Source organism: Malurus melanocephalus, unplaced genomic scaffold, assembly GCF_030028575.1.
Source record: "Malurus melanocephalus ecotype Western Australia unplaced genomic scaffold, MMel_1.1 scaffold_280, whole genome shotgun sequence".
NCBI classification, from domain to species: Eukaryota; Metazoa; Chordata; class Aves; order Passeriformes; family Maluridae; genus Malurus; species Malurus melanocephalus.
The window spans coordinates 584,921-606,590 of NW_026623512.1; the positions used below are offsets into that span (position 1 = coordinate 584,921).

The 21,670-nt window shown below is 36.6% G+C and overlaps 1 protein-coding gene across 7 annotated transcripts in view; it reads left to right on the top strand.

The window, feature by feature from the left end:
* The window catches only part of ARHGAP12 (Rho GTPase activating protein 12), a 74,665-nt gene that overhangs the window by 34,225 nt on the left and 18,770 nt on the right, over positions 1-21,670 (top strand). For 4 of the 7 annotated variants that reach the window (XM_057376535.1, XM_057376538.1, XM_057376531.1 and 1 more), the window contains 5 exons: positions 4,584-4,724; positions 6,316-6,396; positions 14,150-14,275; positions 17,434-17,508; positions 20,246-20,307. In XM_057376535.1, coding sequence (XP_057232518.1) covers positions 4,584-4,724; positions 6,316-6,396; positions 14,150-14,275; positions 17,434-17,508; positions 20,246-20,307 — 485 coding nt within the window. The remainder of the gene's footprint in view (positions 1-4,583; positions 4,725-6,315; positions 6,397-14,149; positions 14,276-17,433; positions 17,509-20,245; positions 20,308-21,670) is intronic. The other 3 variants (XM_057376533.1, XM_057376534.1, XM_057376536.1) reach the window with 2 other exon arrangements.

Consider the following 21,670-nt stretch of genomic DNA (forward strand, 5'->3'; position numbering starts at 1 on the left):
AATTATGYAAAAGTTTTGCTTTTGCAAAGCCTTTTGGTGAAGTTTTGCTTCTGACGTTGCTTGAGAGAGTTAAACCTTACAGTGAAGTTATTTATGCTAAGAGATGATTTGGACTAATATTTGAGGTGYCAATTTATTCTGTGCAGCCAGTTGCTAGGCAAAACCTCATTTGGGGTGTGYTTATCTGAACTGCAGTGGTTCAGATAAAGCAAAGAAATAGTTGGAAGATGGATATYATTATTTAAATATGCTTAAAATAGTGCTCTTGTGTCCAAACTGTTCTGAGGTTAACCAGTTTCCTGATGGAAAGAAAAAGCAAATATTTATCAAGAAATATTCTACGTATTTCACTTCTATACACCCTTTTCAAATATATATAATTTTGGTGGATTTTCTCCCATGCCAACTATATATAGCCTCTCTATATATCCTGTATGTGTAAACTATAAACCCAGTGTTTAGTTTTAATATTGAATTGGGGACTGCTCAAAAATTTTTGATTGCTGGAAGCCTGTCACGGAACGGTAGTATCAGGAACAGGAGMRAAAGGGAAAAAGAAACCTTTCATTTCCTTTGGCAATGGCCTTCATGGCAGCCATGACATCCACAAGCATTTAAATAGCCAAATTTTCTTGCAGCAGGCAAACAGATGAAATGTTTGTGCTTGTTCTTTGGTATCTCTGGTGATGGTCTATTAATTTTATCACTGACTATCCTTTTACTGAGTAAAACTGGTTTTGGTGTGGATAAGACAATTGCTTTTTTGAGTAGTAATTCTTGTAGTAAGTGCAACTGGTTTTCTCGTTGCAGTTCTTCCTTCTTTTCACGGAAGGACTTGCAAGAATTCTTTCTTCCTCCCCATCTGCAAGTGATCTCTCTGACTCTTACTCATATGTCTGTACCATGACTTCACCACATGGTTGCATCTTCAGAATGCTTCATTTTTTATYTATTTTTTAAATTGCCCGTAACTTCTTTCAGTCAGTTCTTATGTTTATCCGTGATACCTCAGGTGTCACACAAGCTGTCCATCAGACAGTTATGTCTATCAAGTTTTCRGTCTTTGTGAGACCAATGGATGACACATGTTTTGATTTTTAACTAAGTCTGTATTTCCAGTAGCAGAAGCTCCTTAATTTGTKTCTTGACTGGGTTATCAAAATGCGACTCTAGGGAGATACGTATTGCAAGGTCATGTCAATCCACTCACCAGCAGTTGTGTTGATTTTGAAGCTGTCTTTTCCCTTGCCCCCCTTCCTCCCCTTTCCTTGTCTGTTTTGCATTTGGGAATGTACTTCACACTCCATTGTTCATGTTCCTTTTTGGTTTTAGCCCCTGCGTACTTAAACCAATATAGACTAAAAGTTGGGATCCAGGCATAAGTTACAGTAAAATGTAGGGCATCCCAAATTTTGTGTGATTAGGAAAACATAGAGCTAACGTTTCTTAATTATGAGTTGGCTTTCAGGCCAGTCTGAGTTATGCTTTTTTAGTAATAAAAAAATAAATGCAGAAGGATTAAACACTAGTTTCTACTGATTTGTCCCCAGAGAGGCTTATGTTGTAAAATTAGGTAGCAAAGTGGCAAGGTAAAAACGAGAACTGAATGATCACATCTTCTAATATCTGAGTCATATATGAAACATGACATACAGTTGGTCTTTGAACTTTGTGATTAGGAAGTTGAATTTGATTGGACAATTAAAAAGGGACAGAATTGTACCTTACTTGCCAAAGTAGCTGGTCACAAACRTGGCACAMAGAAAACAGTCATGACAGTTAAATKGATGTTACATGTTACATGGGTGGGATATGGGGAAGCAGTGAAATCCTATCACAGGGACTGAAAAAAATGTATAATATTTTGGAATTACAGATAAAATTAATTAGAGGAAGTGACTTGTGAATGTATTTGAGAAAGGAGTGCTTAACAGTAACTAGGAGAAATTTGTCCAATGAGGTGATTTAATTAAGTTGAACTGTAAAAGGAATGAGATGTCACAATATCAGAGAAGGCAAACCCCCCGTACCTAGATAGGAGATCATAAAGTGAAGYAGACATCCACAAATTACCCCAACAGATGTAGAAAAACAACAGGATTTAATTTAATTTCAAAATGAGATTTAAATCCTGTGAACAGCATGTGATTGCATTCCTTTTTTTTGTTTCAAACTAAACAATCAGTAATAACAGGATGGTAGCTTCCTTAATTAATATTATTCCTGATTATTTTCACTTTCACAAGTAACTTTAAAAGCTAAACTGGTTAAGTGATAGAAGGGAGACAAATAGCTGTTTCTGTTAAATGCATTGTGATGAACTGGTCTCTGCCCCCAGKAATTTTCTATGTAAATGGGAAAAAGCCAAGAATGGCAACAGAAGTGATCATGTGGGGGWCCTTTTCTGTAATTCCTTTTAATGTCACAGCAAAGTCCTTAGAACTTTCAGGTTGGGCAGCTGTCTGCTTAAGATGGCTTTATTTAAGTGTGGTATAGTGTAACTGGGGATGAGGCTTAAGATAAAGCACAGACAATATGAAAAATGCTTATAGGCTGTTAATGCTTAGAAAGTGTTGAAAGTGAAGTTGAAAGCTGTTGAATGCTGTTTGGCCAGTGTTCTCTAAACCCTGTTGATGCAGCTTTAGCAGTTGTTAGTGATAGCTGAGGGACAAGGAATGCCTTGGCTTGGTAAAATTTGCAACAACTCMAATTTTGGTGAAGTTTAGGTCTGCCAAGGTATGAGATGTGCGTTAAGCCTTCAAAGCATCTAAACTATTGTTATATGGATGCCATGCAGAGAGACACATTAACAGTAATTCTTACTGAACAACAGTGGTTTTCCTAGGAGAATTTTCATTTTTAGTTCCTCTGTTTAATTTTGCCTATGTAGGGTGTTTTCTTCAGTATCAGGAGTTGCTTARAAGAGGCAAATGCCAATGTATTATATTATTAGGTCATAATCTCTGTAGATAGTAATAATAAAAATGTCCAAAGTCTTCTACATTGGTTGGCCATATGTCAACAGAATTAATATTTAACMATTAAAATAATCTAAGCTTCAATACGTGCACATAGTATAGTTATCTTGTGAAAAAGTGGTTAAAATGAGGCGGTAGCACTCTTGGCAGCTCTTCAGTCTTAATTCTGRAAGTGTAAAAATGGGACTGAAGACTTCCCACCCACTGCGGTTAGAAATTGGCATGTGAGAATTTCACATTGCCCCATATGCAAGAGAGGTAGCATTGATTAATCCATGGTTTACATGCTCATGTTCTGTAAGATGCAGAGGACATTTACCTTTTTTTTAWCTTCATTAATTAATGGCCTAAAAAWTTCCTGTGCATTATGTTGTGCTTTGTTTTGCTGGTTCAGGTCTGTGGAGGGAGTTTGTGTCACACAAGTGGTAAGGTGCTCAGAAAAAAAGCACCAAACACCTAAATAGAAATCATTTGGATATGTCACTAAACRTGTAGTCTCCAAACCTATTGACTTTTAAAAGTTTCTGATAATTGAATATTTTTTGTAAGACTGAACTTTGTTAGGAGAGTTTTTTTTCCTATTTAGAATTGAAATTGTGTCTCTTTCCTGCCTTAGAATTTTTCTCAAAACTCATATGTCACTATTATTGAAGCCTAGTATTTTACTCCTGTAGTTTCTGAGTTAGCAGCGTGTCTTAAATGTTATGCCTCCTGCTAGCTAAGGATCCAAGACACATGAAAGGAAATCTGCCTAAAATTCCTCAGGAGACCACAACATAGAGATGTTGTGGGAGATAAAAGCAGAATTTTTTTTTTTTTTGATGCATGGAATGGATGCTAAGAGTAAGACTACAATGTATTAGCAAGRGGATTGATTAAGGTTTATGGGGGAGCAGAAATTGTTTTATGAGTGTGTAAAATCTTCTCTCTGCATTACCATCAAACTTGTTCCTAACGTCATAATTCATTTCTACCTTCAGAAAGCAATTTTTCACCTCAGCTAGCTGTGCCTGATGGAAAGCCTTGGTTCTGGAGTGCTCTTTGTCATGTGCATCAGAGTTGAAAAGAGGAAGGTGGAAATCCATGTTTTAAGATGCATTGGACAAATGCTGTAAAATGCTGGGACCTAAGAAGGTGTAACTGGAGTTTCAAGTTCTTAGTCATTATTATGTTTACAGATGTATTTGAGAAAAGGAAAAGGATTTAGATATGAAATTTGGGATGTTGCCAGAAAACCAAGGTAGCRGGTCTCCCAGGTTTTTTTAAGGCAATGGAGATTACTAAAGCYAAGTCTCTTCATCATTCAGTAGTGTAAATTTGTAGGATTAAAATTTAGAAGGGCAAAACCCCATGGGTTTAARTTTGAGTAGCTGAAACTTGGTATAGTGGAAATAAAAAATGTATCAGTTTAAGCTAGTTGTTCTGAAAATACTTTGGATTGTCTGTACTGTGAAAATGCATCTCATTCTCTCATATAAGATTTGAATAAATGTGAACTCCCTGGTTTCATTACTATTCTCTTTCTAGTCAAATAATCTTTGATCTTTCAGATTTTAAAGCGCTTTCATTCTCAAAACTGCCTTATATGTTTCTGACTACTTGTAGCATCTTTCATCAGAAGAAAACGACCACAGTTCTTGTTACAGCCAGTCAGATAGTCAGTATGGTTCTCCTCCAAAGGGTTGGTCAGAAGAGTTGGATGAACATGGTCAAACCTTGTATACCAATGACTATACTAATGAAAAGGTACTTTTTCCTTCTTCTCATCATGTGTTCTAAATCTTTTCCACTAATTCACTTCTAGAAATGAAACCTACATTTCCAAAAGTGAAGAGCATTCCTCAGCAGTATTTCCTTTGTTGTTTTTTTTAAATATGCATGAAGCTTTAGCAAGTGAACTGGCTTTTTCTTTATGTATGTTTTTTGTTGTTCTAAATAAGTTTTATTTCCAGTTGTGTATCAGATTATATTAAATGAACATACCATGTACAATTTTTTTAGTTCCTGCCTTCCCTCATCCTCTTGGTTGTACTTCAGGAATGAACTTCATACCAATAAGTTTTTCTTACTGTCTTTTAAGAGCTGCTATTGTCTACGTAGACCTTCCAGTTAAGATGTTTTTAAAGTGACTATAATGTTGCTTTATAATTTCTTTCACTTTCATTATTTCCTTTATTAGAGATTTTCATCTGCTTTCAGATGYAGACTTCTTAATTAAACTACAGCCATATCAGCAGATTTATGCCCTATTTTCATTATCTGATTGCTACTGGCAACTTACTGTGATTCTGGGCATGCCTTAAGAATTTCCCTTACATAGGATCAATTACAGGATTTGTTTATATTTGTAAAACACTCCCTTTTTCTAATTGTTCACTGAAGTTGCATTTTGAGTTTYCTTTACTTCTAAAGTGTTCACTGAAACAGTGCTTTGTTTATCATATTGTACCACCATCTGTTCTCCAGTTGAAGTATGCAAGTTTTATTTGCAAAAAGTTTTAAAATATTTGTATTTTATGCCAGTTTCAGAATTTTATCCTCTTTTTTTTCAGATCTGTTTCTGACAAACATCTGTAAAGCACACTGCCATGTTTTAGCAAAACAATGCAGCTTTCTTTTTTAATTGCACTAGGATTGATAAAAAACAGCATTTCCTACCACAAAYCGCTATAGGAGGGCAATCTTGTGAAACCTGCTTGAGCCAAGAGCCTTGCTGTGAATGTTTCTGTACTTTTTTGCAATCATCTTGTTGTTTTTTGCTCATTACAACTCTTTTCTTTCTGCATGACTAGTCCCAGATGTCACAGGTTTAACCTTTTTGATTGTGGGAGGTTCTTGTAGAGGTTACAGAAATTATATTCTCTTCTTCATGATTTGTCTAGGAATTGCATCTCATGTTTCCATTGATGTTTTAAAAARGTTGTTCAACAAGTGCATGTATCTCTCAAACCATTAGCAGTTACTGGTTRAGCTTCTTGTAATTTTATGTGTGAAGTCCTGATCCAGATCTGATGGAAAGATTGTGCCTCCCTAAACTGAYAATCTAATGTTGAGAAGAATGAGATCTGGCATCTTAAAAAAAATCTACTTATCACAGTCTCTTGTGTGATGTTGCAGGGCTTTTTTTCTGAGGAGTTACAGAAGAAAAAATCAGGATGCTCAAAACTGTTGCTCTTGTTGCAATCTAACCTTGGTTAGTTAATGGAGGTTGTGCATCAGGCACTGCTGAAGTGGATGGCACTTAATTAAAAATTAACCTTAAATCTCAGGTCTCAGAGATTTACTGTTGTGACTGTCACTCTGATTTCATTTTCTATCATCACATTTCTTTCTGCAGTGGATAAAACATGCAGATGAACAAGGTAGACCATATTACTACAGTGCTGATGGTTCCCGATCAGAGTGGGAGTTACCTAAGGTGAGTGACCTAAAAAAGAAACTTTAACAACTTGGGGCTTTCCCATCTTCCTGAATATGTGTTCTCTGGGGCCTTTAATGAGAGTTATTAACCACCAAAKGACCCAGATATTGCTCTTTGTTATTTATTGCATTTTTGTGGCATTTCTGTTTGTGAAGAGAAAGAAAATACACTCAAGGACATGAAAAATGGATGTATGTTGCTATTCAGATGTCAGAGAAGATCTGGTGTCTTTGCTGAACTGAGCAAAGTTTTTATGCAAGGCTGCAGAATAGTATCTGTGATTTTTCTGTGATGAAAAAAACCTGTGTAGGAAAAAGAGGAATCTTCACTGAGAAACTGTAGTCTGTTTTTAGTACACCCCCAAGTGCTTATATAGACAAATGTTGAGAACCATGTGTTTCAGCGGAGTTTTGTGGTATCTTTGAAGATGACACAGTTTCAACAGAATCATGTTCTGGTATTTATTATGTAGTGAAAATAGAAATTTGTGGAGAAGTGACAGACCTAGGGACACTTGATAGTCCGAGGATGTATCTAATGCTATTTAATTCTCATATTCACTTTGAAAAACTATAGAGCATTTGTCATATGGATGTTATGTATGYCTTCCCTGCTATTTGTTTGTTCAATACTACATAATAAGGTGTGACCATTAAAAAATTATTCCGCACAAAACATAAATACACGAAAAAGCATATTTCTCCATTATTGTTTTATCAATAAAAAATAAGTGTCTCAAGTCACTTCCACTTAGAAAGGAGCAACCTTAATAGGTTGTGCTTTCACAATATTTATGAGAAAATTTTTACATTGAAATTTATGAATGAAGTTATATACTAAGCTGGTTTATGTCATTAAAAGAATTTGCATTTGAAGAATTGAGTTAACTTTGAGAATTCTCCTATGTTAGTCTAATGGGTTAGATAGATAAATTAATTTTTGGAACATGCATCAATGTACCAATATAATCTCTATCTATTGGTTTAAAAAGCTATTGAGCTTTTGATTAATTATTAGATTTACTAGAAGTGTGAAAATCTGATAGACAGGTTTTACCAGAAGCAATTACTACTTCAGTATGTATAATTGGAATTAATTTTGGAAAATAATGTCATGGGTACTTTATTCTATGACTTTGGCTGTGCAGAAAGTTTTGACTTGGAAGAAATTGTGTTTCACAAAAATAGGTTGGGTTTGGATTTGAATTAAATAGTAAATTGCCTTTAATCCAATTAGAATAAGTCACAAAGGTAATCCAGAACTGTTCACCTGAGGCATATTAGCATAAAGGAGTGGGTTCTAGTATTTGTKTAACAGTGCATGTTATTCTGGTTATTCTAAACAAAATCTGAGTTCTGTTGTATTAATAGTYRCCTCCAAAATGAAACATAGCCTTTRGTTTGTAATTTGTGATCTGATATGCTTTGGTTCTTGTTTATTTGAAAGTGATCACACACTGCTGTTAGAAATTTCCCTTGAAAATTGTTTCTCATGATCCCTTTGGGCAGAAKGTACTTTTTAATTCCATCTTGAAACGAGTAAATCTTGAGTGGAAGCAAAAATAASGTTAACAGAAGAAAATGAGCAATTGACTCTTAGATTCATGGTCCAAGAGTCTCTGTGTTTCCAGAAATCCTTGGCTTTTAACTTTAAATTCTGAGGAATAAATTAAATATTTAACAATATGTAACTATATATTTGAGGATGTTATGCTTGTGAGTAATTGAGCATGASTGAAGATTACTCTCTCAAAGATCTTGCTGAAGCTGGCTCTAAAAGAACTTAAAACCAATTAGAAAGAAAAGTCAGACCAAAAATCTAATTTGAAGAAAAAGAATCTGTACTGAAAACTCTCTTGGGCAGTGAGAGAAAACCACAGAAAAATCTCAGCACTGTAACACTTGCTTAAATGAAAAGTAAGTTACTAGGAAAAATCCTACTCTTGTTCTGTTTGTTTTTCCCCCCAGTGTATTTAGCACAAATATTGCCTTCCAAATAAAGTGATGGAATAGCATGGTCATGTTAAACCAGAAAAAGTAGACAATCCTTTTGTTGGATGGYTCTTAATAATCTGGATTTCATTAGAACTAAAAATGGTTCAGAGGTTTCTGGAAATAGCACCCTAGCTGAGCTAATAGTATGACATTAAAAATCTTCAGAGTAATAGAATTAACTATAAATGTGCACATGCTTGGGAATAGCACAGTGTTCTTGTACGTGCGTTAAAAATTGTGAGGGTAGATGTTGGGAATGGAGGGCAGTTACAAAACAAATTACTTTAGACAGTCTCTCAGAAAGCCCTCCAGTCATGTGAATTTAAATAACATCTAGGAATAGCTGGATGCCTCTGGCTAAAAATGATGTTTCAGATGGAGCAGCTTTGACAACTGCTGAAAAGTCTATTAAGGTCTATGRTGAGTGTGACCCAGCTTTCTGTAGTGGAAGAGAAGAACACACTGAATTAATCTTTAAAATGGATAATAATATTTTAATCATAGTTTCTACTAGGTCTTGCAGARGACCTGAGTTTTCTAATTTGCAGCATTCTGCTGTATTCATTTTTTTGGTTCTTGCCAATTATTAAAAAAAAAACCAATCAAAACAACCAAACAACAAAAAGGCCCACCAAACTAGCAATTGAAAGTTAGATCACTGTAATAAAATATGTTTGTTTCCTGTGAAGTGAAAGAATACTATCTAAATTCAAGTTAARAAGGGCTACAACCCTATTCCAGAAACCTAGTTTTTTAATAGGAGTTTTATGATCTAAGCAAATGAAAAATCTGTATTAAGGATGAGGGGAATTAAATTCATCTCAGGAGTGAGAACTCTCTAATTTCTGAAGTTTTAAAAAAAGTTAACCTATCAAAATGACAAAAAAGGGGTGGGAAAGCTATCTAATAAATATTGAAATAAATAGCTTAGAAGCGAGTTATAGAGGACAACCTAATAAAAAGTAGAGATGAAAAATCTCTCAGATTTTCAAAATGCATTCCTAGGCCAATACCTGGCAAAAGAGCTTGATGCTTGGCCTTCCTCTGAGTGAGCTCCCTGATCCCAGAGTAGTCTTTGGAAGWAAATGTGTGTTCTGTAAGCCTCTGGAGTGAGCTCAGTTTTAGTGTTAATATTTAAAGACTGTGGTATTGCAATTGCTTGGATTCTTCTCACAAATTCCTGCACCTCTCCTTGCTGTACCCACAGAAGAAGCAGTGGCTGGAAGAGCATCATTTTAGTCAGTGTTAAKGGATCAGCAGTCTCTTAATTCACTCTGGGCAGTGCCAGTGTGGAGGTGAGCTCAGGGGCCTCAGTTGTGGTGCTTGGTAAATGGTTTTCCTGCTGGAGACCTGAAAGCTGTGAGACAGGGTATGCTAGCTGAATAAATTGCAGTAAAACAGGGTGCAAGTAATGTCAGGAATATATCATGCAATCAAATGGTGAAAGAAAAATAAATAGGAGAACATGTAAATAAAGCTTGGTGGCCCTGAGGATTAAAAGGGGAAGCAGTGGGTGTCCATGACAGCAAAGTGAGCGAAGTAAGTTATCTAGAGGTGTCTTTCATTCATTGGTACATTTCAGCTAAAGCTGCTTGTCCCAATGGTCTCCTCATTCTGCCTGGACTCTGTTCYTTCAGTGTGGCTGATGCCTCCAACGGCTGCCACCCTGACATGCTATGGCAGAGAGTGAGGATTCCCTAGAGAAAGGAAGGGAAACAGTCCTTAAAAGGACAAAAGTAGTCCTGATTTATTTATTTATAGAGGTTTAAGAAAATGCGTTACAGATTTAGCTGATAAGAAAAGCAAAACCTATAACATAGGTCTTGTATCTGTCACAACACCAAAGACATTTATTCAAAGCCAAGGACAGTAGGAGCACTAGAAAGTCATTTTTATCYGAGGCAGCTTTAATTTTTTTCRRAGAAGATTCTTCTATTTCAGACAGTCTATTGGGACAACTGCAAATAACATATGAGGTGCCCAAAGGCTACTCGGATAGCACAATGTTTTTAAATGCTGCTGTTTGATCTTTGATCGCAGTAAGGTAGAGGAAAAGGCTTCACTTCAGGTCTTTACCAACTTTCAGTATTGGTTGCTTTACAGTCTTTTCTCCTTTAGCCCACCCAGTTCCTTTCATCTGGCTTAAAGATGTTGCTAACACAAACCAAGAAGAAKCTTTTTTCTGTTTCATAAAGCTGACAGATTTGTGTCGTCTCTGTARGAATGGGGACGACTGCTACAAATAACTTGGAGGTGTTACATTTGTTTCAGCCACARTTAGGCTAGGACAGAGCCTTGAGCCATGCCACGTATCAGCTTAAAATTAACTAGAAATCATTCAGYCGGTTGAGAAGGTTAGAAAATTTTATACCGAGGCAAAGAAGGCCTTTAAGTAGCTGGAGAAGGTAGTGAACAAATTCAATGAAAAGAATACTGYGTGACCTAAATTTACACTAGTGGTGTCCTTAACCTACAGCAAGAGCTGTTACAAAAAAAATCCCAGTTTCGTTTGGTGTGTGCAGTCAGAGAATGAGCAATTTGCTCACGTGCCCCCTGTGTGACAGGAGATGCTCCCAAAGAAATGGGGAACAAGCTGAGGTGAAGTGCCAGAGGGGTCAATGTAAAGGTAGAAATTTGAGTTTGTGGAGGCTTTTTGACGAGCAGTAGTGTGTGAATTTGGAGTTGTGTGCTACATTTCAAAATGCTTTAGAGTTAGGGAAATATCTGTGCACCCAAAGATGATGCTTTTAAGGCACATGGTGTAGCAGGGGTTGGCCACCAGGCAATGTAGTCTTGAATGGGTCAGTTTTGTTACAGTGGACAGCCCTTGCTTGATCTCTGTGATCAAGATTACACCAAGTCTTAGGCACAGAAAGCCTGCTTATGGTTATGTAAAAACAAGATTTTGTCTGAGGGAAGGAAAGCCTAGCCTGGTTTCTGATAAATACTGATAAAAACTGCAAATGCAGGAGGAGAGAGAAGTGGGAGTCCTGTAGAGTGTCAGAAAGGGAACTGAACCTGAAACTGTTCTGCAAGGCATTTTGGGCTAAGATTGTTTGGGAGAAGAGCAAAGAGTCGCAGGGCGGTGTCATCCAACCAGTCAAGGCTTCCAGCTCTGGCCACCTCTCCCAAGCCAGGGGACTCTGCCTGGTCTAGAGGATGGTGAGTTCTGCTGGACAATGCACAGTCTGGAGTGGTGCCTCTGATTCTCTTTGGAGATCACAGACCGATTCATTTCTTCAAAAAGTGGAGGCTTGTCTCGAGCCCAGAAACACAACTTTTTATTTCCACATCACCCTCCCTCCTCGGTGTGTTTTGCTATTTATAATAATTAAAACAAACCAACAAAAAACCTCATAGATATCTGAGAAAAAAAAGGTTTACTTGAAGTCTCTATTGTGAGGAAATGGGGCAAAAATGTAAAATGTTCCCTTTAAAGACTTGTCAGTTTACTAACACTATTTGTATCACCAATGCAAATTATTTAAACTGAGATGCATGGAGCTCAGTGTTCATGAGTTGTTAGCAGTGCTTTGTTCAGGAGCTCCACATAAYGTTGCTTTGCTTCCTTGTTAAACATGTTTAGTAAAACTTGAATTTCATGTTATCGTTCCTTTTTTCTTCAAAATGGAGCTGTCTGTTAGAGAAGTTAACTCCTGAGGGCTTGTGATAGTATCAACGGCACCACTTAAATATAGATCACCTGTGCCCATATCCTAACTTCTAACATGTACTTAAATTCATGATAAATTACTTCAAAATGCTTATTTGTTTATTCAATTCTTTGAGTTACTCAAATGGCAAGTGCATGGAAAATTTCCATAAATAATATATACCAGTGTCACTACTGTGTAAATCCATTTCTGAAATAAACAGTTTTGTTTCATAGCGAGAAATGTGTTTGAATTGCTACTTAAATGGGTTAGAACAACTGCAAGGAATGCTGTTTGTTTTAGCCTTTGTGATTTAAGTTTTGCTGAAAATTATCTAGATTTTAGTTTTAATATTGGCAAGGCAATTTTGCTGCATGTTGCTCAGGTTGCTGCTTGGTTTGGGTTGTAGGAACACCGGCAGAGTGGATATTTCCATAACAAGAAAGCAGCCAGTACTAGGGTCCTTTCAGCATGGATCATGGCTCAGCTTTTGATTTAACAGGGAGACAAACTGAGAGCTGCTTCAGCCTCAGCATTGTGAGGAAGCAGTTGTCATGTGAGTGCAAATGTGCTGAACCCGGTGCAAAGGCAGTGCAGGCTCGGAAGTGACTTTCTGCAGTGACAGCCACTGTATTTCTGTCTGTATGTGAACTACTGAATTTTATTCTCAGTACTGCAACATCTGTTCCCTTGGGAGTGTTTTATGCTAAAGTTATTTAACTTTTAAGCATCTGTTGACTTAYTGGAGCATTAATTCTGTTCATAGTAAAATACAAAGCTAACTCAAGCATWATGAGTGCCATAGCAGTAGCAATGCTGGTTCTTTATTTGGGCARTAAATATAACAGTATTATGCAAATTTGGTTATATTTAGTGTTTGTGTTGTTTAGSTTAAAACTTGCCATGCTTTAATGGTATATGCAGGTATAGGTTATTCTGTCTTTGAACACCTGAGGCTCTGAGCTTTCAGCAGGAATCAGCWGGGAGACTGTAGAACTCAGTGTCCTTGCAAAAATATTGCTTTAGCCTTCTGAAGTAAAGAGGGCACTTGACTTTCCTTTGTTACTTTTTACCTGGTGGATTCTAGCGCTTTACATCACTCCACAAATGCTGCCTTCAGTTTCTTTCTATGTGTGGATTTTAGTCTTTTGATACTGACTAGAAAGAATGAGATTTTTTTAAATTACTTTAAAACCTCATGCATTAACGTTGTCTTGTTTGCGTTTTCAGTATTAAACTTTATTTGAAATATTTTTAGAATTTTTTATAACGTACTGATTGTGATGATGTAAAATGGCAGCACCATTAATGAAAATTCTGCTGCGATTCTGAGATCTAGTTAAATGCTGTGTCCTTCCCATGACCTTCCTGTTTTCTCAGTGAGTTTACATGCTCTTGAGTTACTAGAAAACCTATGTTATGATAAATAYGGTCTCTCCTTGGATGTTACAGCTCTGCTAAGTCTTAAAATTATTTYGTGCTAAATATTTATCTCCCATGCTTATGGAATGTGTACATTTGTACGTGGTATGTACATTCCACACTGAYAAATTATTTTATAAGCAATTTGATGTGTTTATTCTGAAAAAGCGAGTCCTCACTCTTGTATCTCCTTTCCTAGGCATCCCAAATCTTTGGGTCAAAGAGAGTGATTCCCAGGCAGTCGTAACAATCTAAATGCCTGACTGCAGGATATGGGGTTTTGTTTTTCTTACACAGGAGCTGGACAGGTGCTGTGGTACTGTTGGTGTAATATAAAGAGTGAATGTTTAAATTTTGTGTTTACAGTAATTCCTTGGTGGTTCTCAATACCCTGTTGGGTTGCAAAATCAGCAGTATCTGTTGCGGAAGAAACCAAATATCTCTCTGCCAATTGAGACCATTATCCCAACATACCATCTTAGTTACTGCTTCAGAGAGGTCTGTGGGAGAAAGCACAATTCTGAAGACTAAATGCAAAATAAAACCAAGGCTGTTTTCACACCCTTGGATGGTGACATCAAGAGTCTGAAATTTTTTGCTATTTAGACATGTGAGTGATATGTCCAGGTCTTGTTTGCATGAATTGGATTCTACTTACAGTTTTATTTTTCTTTTCTTTAGTATAATGCTTCACCACAGCAGCAGAGAGATATAATAAAGAGCAGGAGTCTGGACAGGAGGCTACAGGARCCAATAGTTTTAACAAAATGGAGGCACAGCACAATTGTGCTGGACACCAATGACAAGGTAGGAGCAAGTTAAAAAGCATGCTGAAATCCCACTTGTTTCTACTGTATGACACAATCAATGTACCAGAAATGACTATGCCTGAATTTCTGAAATTCCATTTTTCTTGTGGTCTCTTGTGTCATTGTGTATAACATGCAGCAAAACCAAGGGTTGTTCAGTAACTTCACTGCTGTTACTTTGTGAATTGTAGCTCTTTTCTTGTTCTTGAAATATTTAAACTACTTTAATTCAGGGAAGAGCTGTGCATGGTTACAGTAGGGTTGTAATATTGTTATTGAAGGGCAGARGACAATACTGACAGTGCTGAAACACTTGGCTTTGATCCTTTTCAGAGCTGAGCTGATGTTTAGTCTGAAAAATGCTGTGAATCAGTAACAACAAAAGCTGTTTTCTGCCCATTTTTAGGGCATGTTCTTAATAGTTTTTTTGGGCTGTACAGTAACAAATGCTGTTTAGGCCAACAAGGAGATTGGGTCTCTCCCTTGCTCACCCTCTGCTTTGACCTTTTCCTAGCCATTTCTGCTTGTGCTGGTCCATTCKGCCTGTGGGTGAGCAGATTTGATGTGAGCTGAGCTGGGAGGAACTGAAACAGGTTGTGTAGGGTGGTGACATACTGGTTTCTGTAACKTTGCTTCAGTCCATCCCAGGATTCATGGAAAATGAAAGATTTGGTAATGCTGAAATCTTAGCACAGGATACTCAGAATGAGATACCAGGAAATGGCATTGTATGCTCCCGTTTTCTAAAATTCCAAGAAAGAAATTAAATGAATGTGGATCTGGAAGTGTAAGGAAAAKCCTATGACTGGCCTTGTGTAATCACAGATGTCAAAACCAAACTTAAATGGACAGAACACAGTAGTCATAATGACAGTGGATCAGCTACCCAGGGCATTACTTGCTCGACCTGTTGTTTCCATTTTAATGGACTTGCTTTTCATGAGTTGACTTGGCTCTTCAGAACAGGATTTATTGGATTTGATCTTGAGCTTTTGAGTTGTCAGTTTAGGATATCTCATGTATGGAGTTGAGGAGGCAGTGGGCCGTGCTTGGCTGGGACTTTGCACCTCTCGGCATTAATTCTGCTCCAGCGATTCTCAGATCCCGCTGCTGCTCCTTTCCCCTCCCTCCCTCCTCCTCTTCCTCTGCCTCACGCATCCCTCTGTACTCCGTGTGCTGTGGCACTACATGAGACACAGCCTTGATGGAGCCCTGATAAATCARAGCTGAGTGGACACTTCTAGTCTCATGTGCAGTTCATACTTTGCAGGTATGAACACTTTTGTTGAAGATGCCTTAAATTTCTGGCTTCACTTAAGAAAGACTTAAATCTTACGCCAAAAACCAAAAAGTTACTGCTGTTTTGGTAAGAGCTTTATGTAGTGCTGCACTGAATGAAAAAGCTGTTGTAAAACAACTTCTTATGAATAAATGGAGCTGTTTACATTCCTTCAAGGCTCGGTGTTCACATATCGAGAACTTAAACCTGGTGAAGCAAATGTGAAAATGCGTAAATGTTATGTGTGATAACTAAAATAAACTTTTTGAACCACATCTGCAGCCTAAAATTTCTAAGCATGTAGGCAGCATATGCTTTTTACTGGTAAGGAAAACATTGTTCATATGAAGCACAACATTAATGCTTTGAGAAAATTTAAAATGTGTAGTGGAGCAATAAACTAATATTTTGTGGAAAAACAAATAATTTTTAGTGCATTAATGCAGTTGTTGTATTAATACTAGCAGGCACATTGTTAATATATTCTGCTTTAAATTAGTATGTGGAAAGGTAGTGGTTCATTATCACAAATACTGAATTTCTTGTTCCAGAGTTGATTTTACTGTATAAAAGCTATTTTAGATTCAGAATTAAATAGAAACTGGTATTTGCCTGGATGGGCACATGAACCCCAAGCTTTCTTTTTAGCTGTCTCCTAGGGGAGTTGTTTTCTTATTATTTTCCTTATTTGTTGTTTCTTGGAAAAACAACACAACTCAATTGTATGAAAACAGGCCAGTCAAAAGAGTGCTTGAAATGTGTCAGAGTGAAAGTATGGGTTACCATGGCTCATGAGAATTTGATGATACCAAATATATTTGTTAACTGTTTATTTGCTCTGGCACATATYTGGATATTGCCATCAGCTAAGAAATTATAAACATAGGAAAGAATACCGTCCTGGGAGGGACAGTTGATTTTCTTAATTGAAACATTTTTTTTTTCTTTTAGCCTGTTCTATTTAGGGGTGCTAAAGTTCTCTGTTATTATGCTACTAAAAGAACGAGGGGGCCACTCCTGGAGGTAGATTTGCAAGTGAATTTTAAAGCACGATGTGCAGAGTGCTGTGTTATGCTGCAAACTGGGTTTGGGAGAGATCTATCAAGGGAATTAAAAAGAGAGGGGGAGAAATGTGTTAACAGTAATGAAGAACAAGTGATGTTGTTCTTCCATTTGTTATTCTTTACCAGATTTTCATGCAATGTGTTTGTGCAAAACATTCATTACTTCAGAGGAAATGCACATGATTTTTTTTTTTTTTGCTCCAGATGGGCAATTTTTCTGGTTTTCAGAGATTTAGCATTTTATTTTCGTCTGAAGTTAACAGTTCAAAACACAACCCCAAATCTCTAGAGATTTTCTGTGTTTGATTATAAGGAAATTAATGATCATGACTCACAAAAATTAATAGAGTTGGTATATGTTTTTCTACATATAACACTTTTAAAATGCTAATCTTGTATTTACCAGCCACATAGAGACATATTGTGTTCTTTAAAATCATGGTATTTATTATATGGTATCTTGTAATAAGCTATTTTAAATATACTTCATCATTTGATAGCAATGTCATACAAAAAATCTACCCCTTAATAAGGATGAAGGCTTCACTTGAAGCTGATACAGCATGTTTTAACATCTTTTTTTCAAATGGTTATGTACTAATTAACCGAGTTTGAGTGTTGTCTGTAAATCTTATAAGAACACTGTTTAGTAAGCAAGTTTAAAATGTTGCTGTCTGATAGTATTATGAATGTTCAAAATAAGTACTTTTCTAATGTGTAAGTGTGTAAAAAGAGAACGTATCTTTGGGTTAAAAAAATTTAAGAGAATTTTAAGAAAGATAATAACTGACGTTGATTATTTGAATTTTATAGGAATCATCAACTGCTTCTAAGGCCAGTTTTGCTGAAAATGAGTCATCTCCTTCTTCACCAAAGCATCAAGCCACAGTCAGTATGCAAAGTGTTTAAATAGATAAGTAGATGTTGTAGAAACTGGTCTATTCATGGTTAGACAATTGAGGGTAAGCCTTCCTGTTGTTGGGAAAAATAATGGGATAAAACTGTTTGAAGGCTTTACATTTTAAAAGGACTGCATTACATCCCACTTTGCTTTCAGGAAAAAATGTGAAATGCCTTTGGTTTAAATGTAATTTAATGATAGTGGATTAAGTTAGAAATTCACTGTGGCCAAATAGTGCCAAATTATGTGGAACTCAGTTTGCTTCCACCAGCAGTCAGATCTTCTCACGTAGCATTGTGAAAGGTAAAAACAGAAACAAATTCCMCCTCTTCACAGAATCCCTCACTGTTGGTAATCAGTAATACCTTATAGTATTTGATATCTCTAATTTTGGCTAAATTTGTTTCTGTGTTAAAGAGACATAGGAGACCTGGCATAAATAAACCATGTCCTTTTGATTCAGTAGAATAACCACTGGGAGAAAGACCTAAGCTCGTTACATGGCTTTTTAAATTTCAGTTTATATTTTAAATGTGATAATTCTTTTTTAAACAGTGGGAAATGGATTAAAAAACTCTTAAAAAAATTGAAACTGTACTATAGTAGCATTGCAGTAAGTAACTTGGTCAGTTTTGGCAGCCCTTTGGTAGTTACCTCAGGCAGAACTCCTGTTTCTTTCTTACTCTGCATGCAGGGGAATAGTTCTCTGGCTTATTCGTGATAATCCATTCTTACAACRCTTCAAACAGTTTTGCACAATAAAATAAACCTTGTTTATTAAGCCAGCATAGCTGATAGCCTTACACAAAAGCAATTACTGGTGCATGTGATCTTAGTTCTTTCAATATGGCTCAGATCTCGAATTCTTGAAATTGTGTTCTGCAGAAGAGCTCACTCGTGATTTAGATAAGAGAAAAAAATTCTGTATTTTCTTTAGCTGTCCCCTAGAATTTAAATATTCCAAAGAAAGCTGGCAAATTTTTAAGGATTTTGATCCTTAACCTGCTTTCCTCTTCTTTTTCCTGATTCCATTAATTTTCCCGTTAGTACCCCCTAGTGTTGTTGCTAAGTAGGGCAGTATGGTACTTTGAATAATTCTCTAGAGCATCCTCACTGRTTCCACTGTGAGTAATTGATTAAAACTGTGATTTATTTCGGGAAGTGAGCACAGGTGTCCCAGTCACTGTGAAAGTTGGTGACAGACTGTTCTGCTTGTTGAAGCCAAAGGTTTGTTAGAAGGGTGCAATGCATAGCACTGTTGGTACATGGTCTGCATGGATCACAAATAAAGGAGTCCAAAGAACAGGATAATTCATTTGTTTGGCTTTTTGGAGATAAGGGTGTAAGGGAAAGGATGCACTTCTGTTGAAAATATSAGTTTTGGAAAACAATGCATCTGTCACTGGCTTGGGAAAGCATTCCAACCCAGTGAAGGTTTTCGATTAAGTAAGAGTAGCAGTTACCATTGGACTGAAGTAACACCTGATCCACGAGCTAAACACCTTTGTTCTTGATAATTGGTCTCCTCTGTATTTTATGTGCTGTTCTTGAAACATGTCGGTAAAATTTTTTAAGGGTCCATGAAAGAAAAACAGATCTATATCTCTGGTAACAGTATCATCACAGTATTCCAGCAAAAAAAAATTTCTTCAAAGTTCTATTGTGCAGTCATGGGCTACTTAAATTTGAGATTTAGAGGAAAATGCTGAAGAGGATTTATTTTGTCTTTTCATTGGATCTAAAATTGAGGTCATTTTTTAACGATAAAACTAATTTGGACCCATTCCCTAGTTGATCGTTCCTAATTTATGAAATRAGCTATTAGTTGAAACTGTTAGCAGCTGTTACTGAAAAGGAATTGATAAAAAAATAATGTAATGTTCTTTTAGCACCACTGATTGGTAGGACAAGGCTGGGGTGTCAGAAGAAAATGATAGAATTTGATACCTCATCTTAAGACAATGCTTTTAGTGAATCTTTTTATCCTACAATGCTTTTTTGAACATTCCTCTATTTTATTATTTTTACACAGAGCCTAGAATTATTCACTCCAAATATTTTGAAACTTTCCAACAGCCTTCTTGTTCAGCAGTGTTCTTTTCTCACTAGTCACTGACTGGTCTTCAGATTTTTTTATAGGYAAACTAACATAGATGGTTTTCATCAACAAGACATAACTAAGTAGTTTAAAATTCTGCTGTTTTCCTTGGGGATAGGGAAAAAAGAGGACATCAAAGAAATGCTTCACTCTTCTGTTTTTAGCCTGAACACGTTCACTTCAATCATGTTTTATTTAAAATATGAAATAATGTTAAAATTAYTTGGAAGAATTTGTCACAGAATTTAGGCTGGTTTTTTGGTCAGCCACCTCCTTTTTTAGTAAAGGTCTAATGTGCTATTATAGAAATAATTTTAATTTTCAATTCATAATTTTCACTGTCTACTATCACAAATTATTTAGTTTGGCTTGTCCAAAGAGCCTTGGTCTTGATGAATGAAAGCTTTTTACCCTCTGAATGGTAATAAGTACTTTCCCAGAGGAATTTTGATTTTGCTGATCTCTCAATATTTAAATATGCTTAAAGACAGTTTCTTGAAGTTATAACATGAGCAAAGAAGGCTCATTGCCAGAAATGGATTATGTAGGGCTTTGAATTCTGTGATGCGATGTTAATAGAAGCAGATTTTCTTTTATATTTGTAATGTCTTTCTCTTATCTTGCAGGGTCAAGAAAAGTATGGGTTATTAAATGTGACAAAAATTACAGAAAATGGGAAGAAAGTTCGGTAAGTCTTGGACTTGTAAAAGTGCATGTACTTAGGGTTTATGAAAGGTCTTCTATATTAGGACAGCACAGTGGGTTTGCAACTTGTTACTTTTTGTCTGAATTTGCCATAGAGGTTTTCCTGTGTGAGACAGCGTTAACCTTATCCCGCGTGTTTTTCCCAGTGAGCCAAAGATAATGGACTGCAGGGAGCCASAGGCTCATGTATCAGGGCTTCACACAGGGCAGTGATTTCATGAAGGTGCATTGATGAGAGACAGCTTTTTAAAATGGGATTGATTGATTTATTTAGGAGCAAATTTGTATCGACTATAGCCTGTCTCGTTCCTTGGATGAAATCAGTGTAAGAGCTTTCAGACTTGCTGTCCTTTAACTTCCAAGGACTGCACATGCCATGTGATCCCTAATTCTTCCTGCACTGTGCTTGTGAAGGGTTTGGAGCAGTGTATYGCCCAGCATCAGTCTTCTGTAGGTGAAAGTGACCTCATTTCTAACTTCTTTCTCTGCCTCCCAGGCAGCAATTTGCACTGTAAATCATAAAGTGTAATCAAGTGATGCTGGATAACTACATTTCTGGTGTTTTGCAAATACTGCAGAAGTGTGGCACATGCTCAGATTTAATTTAGGTTTGCTTCTTGCCTTTTTTTTCCTTTTTGTTTTTAATTTAATCTTCCAGATCTAATAGTGTGTTACATCTAGTTCAGTGTTTCCCAGGCTTGCGATGCATGAAGCATGCCTATCCTGAGGATTAAATAGCCAACACCCAGCTGTTATTGTAGAGCCACCCTGACCTTGTCCAGTGCAGCTGGGCAGCACATCTGACCTCCAGTTTGGTTCCTCAGAGCTGCTTTTAAGAATTTGGTGGGACTGTGTGGACAGTGCTACTGTAAGCTGCAGCTGGTACAGTGTGCTCTCATCATTTATGTTGCATCTGTTGGAATCATTGATCTGGATTGTTGCTCTGCTGAACAGAAAGATGCAATGTGGCCATCCTGTCACTTTGAAAGCTGTTAAGTAATAATTTATGTTGGGCAATGGGAATAGATATGCAGGGCTTGTCAGGATTTTATTTTTTTATAACCTCTGGAGGATGGGTCTGCTGGCATGAAATCAAGTAGTCAGACAACTGAAACGACTCATTCTTTTTCTTAAATGTTTAGATGTGTAGCAAATATTTTATTGCCTATGTAAATGAGCTTATTACATAAACATGGCACACTTGCATCTCAGATCAATGAATTTCAGAATTATGCAGTACTTTGGCATGATCTGTTAAGTACACAGTAGGCCGAGTGTTCCAGATTAGCCCCTTTGAAATTATAATTGCATGGTGTTTCTCTTGGTGAACTGCTTCTACTACTAAT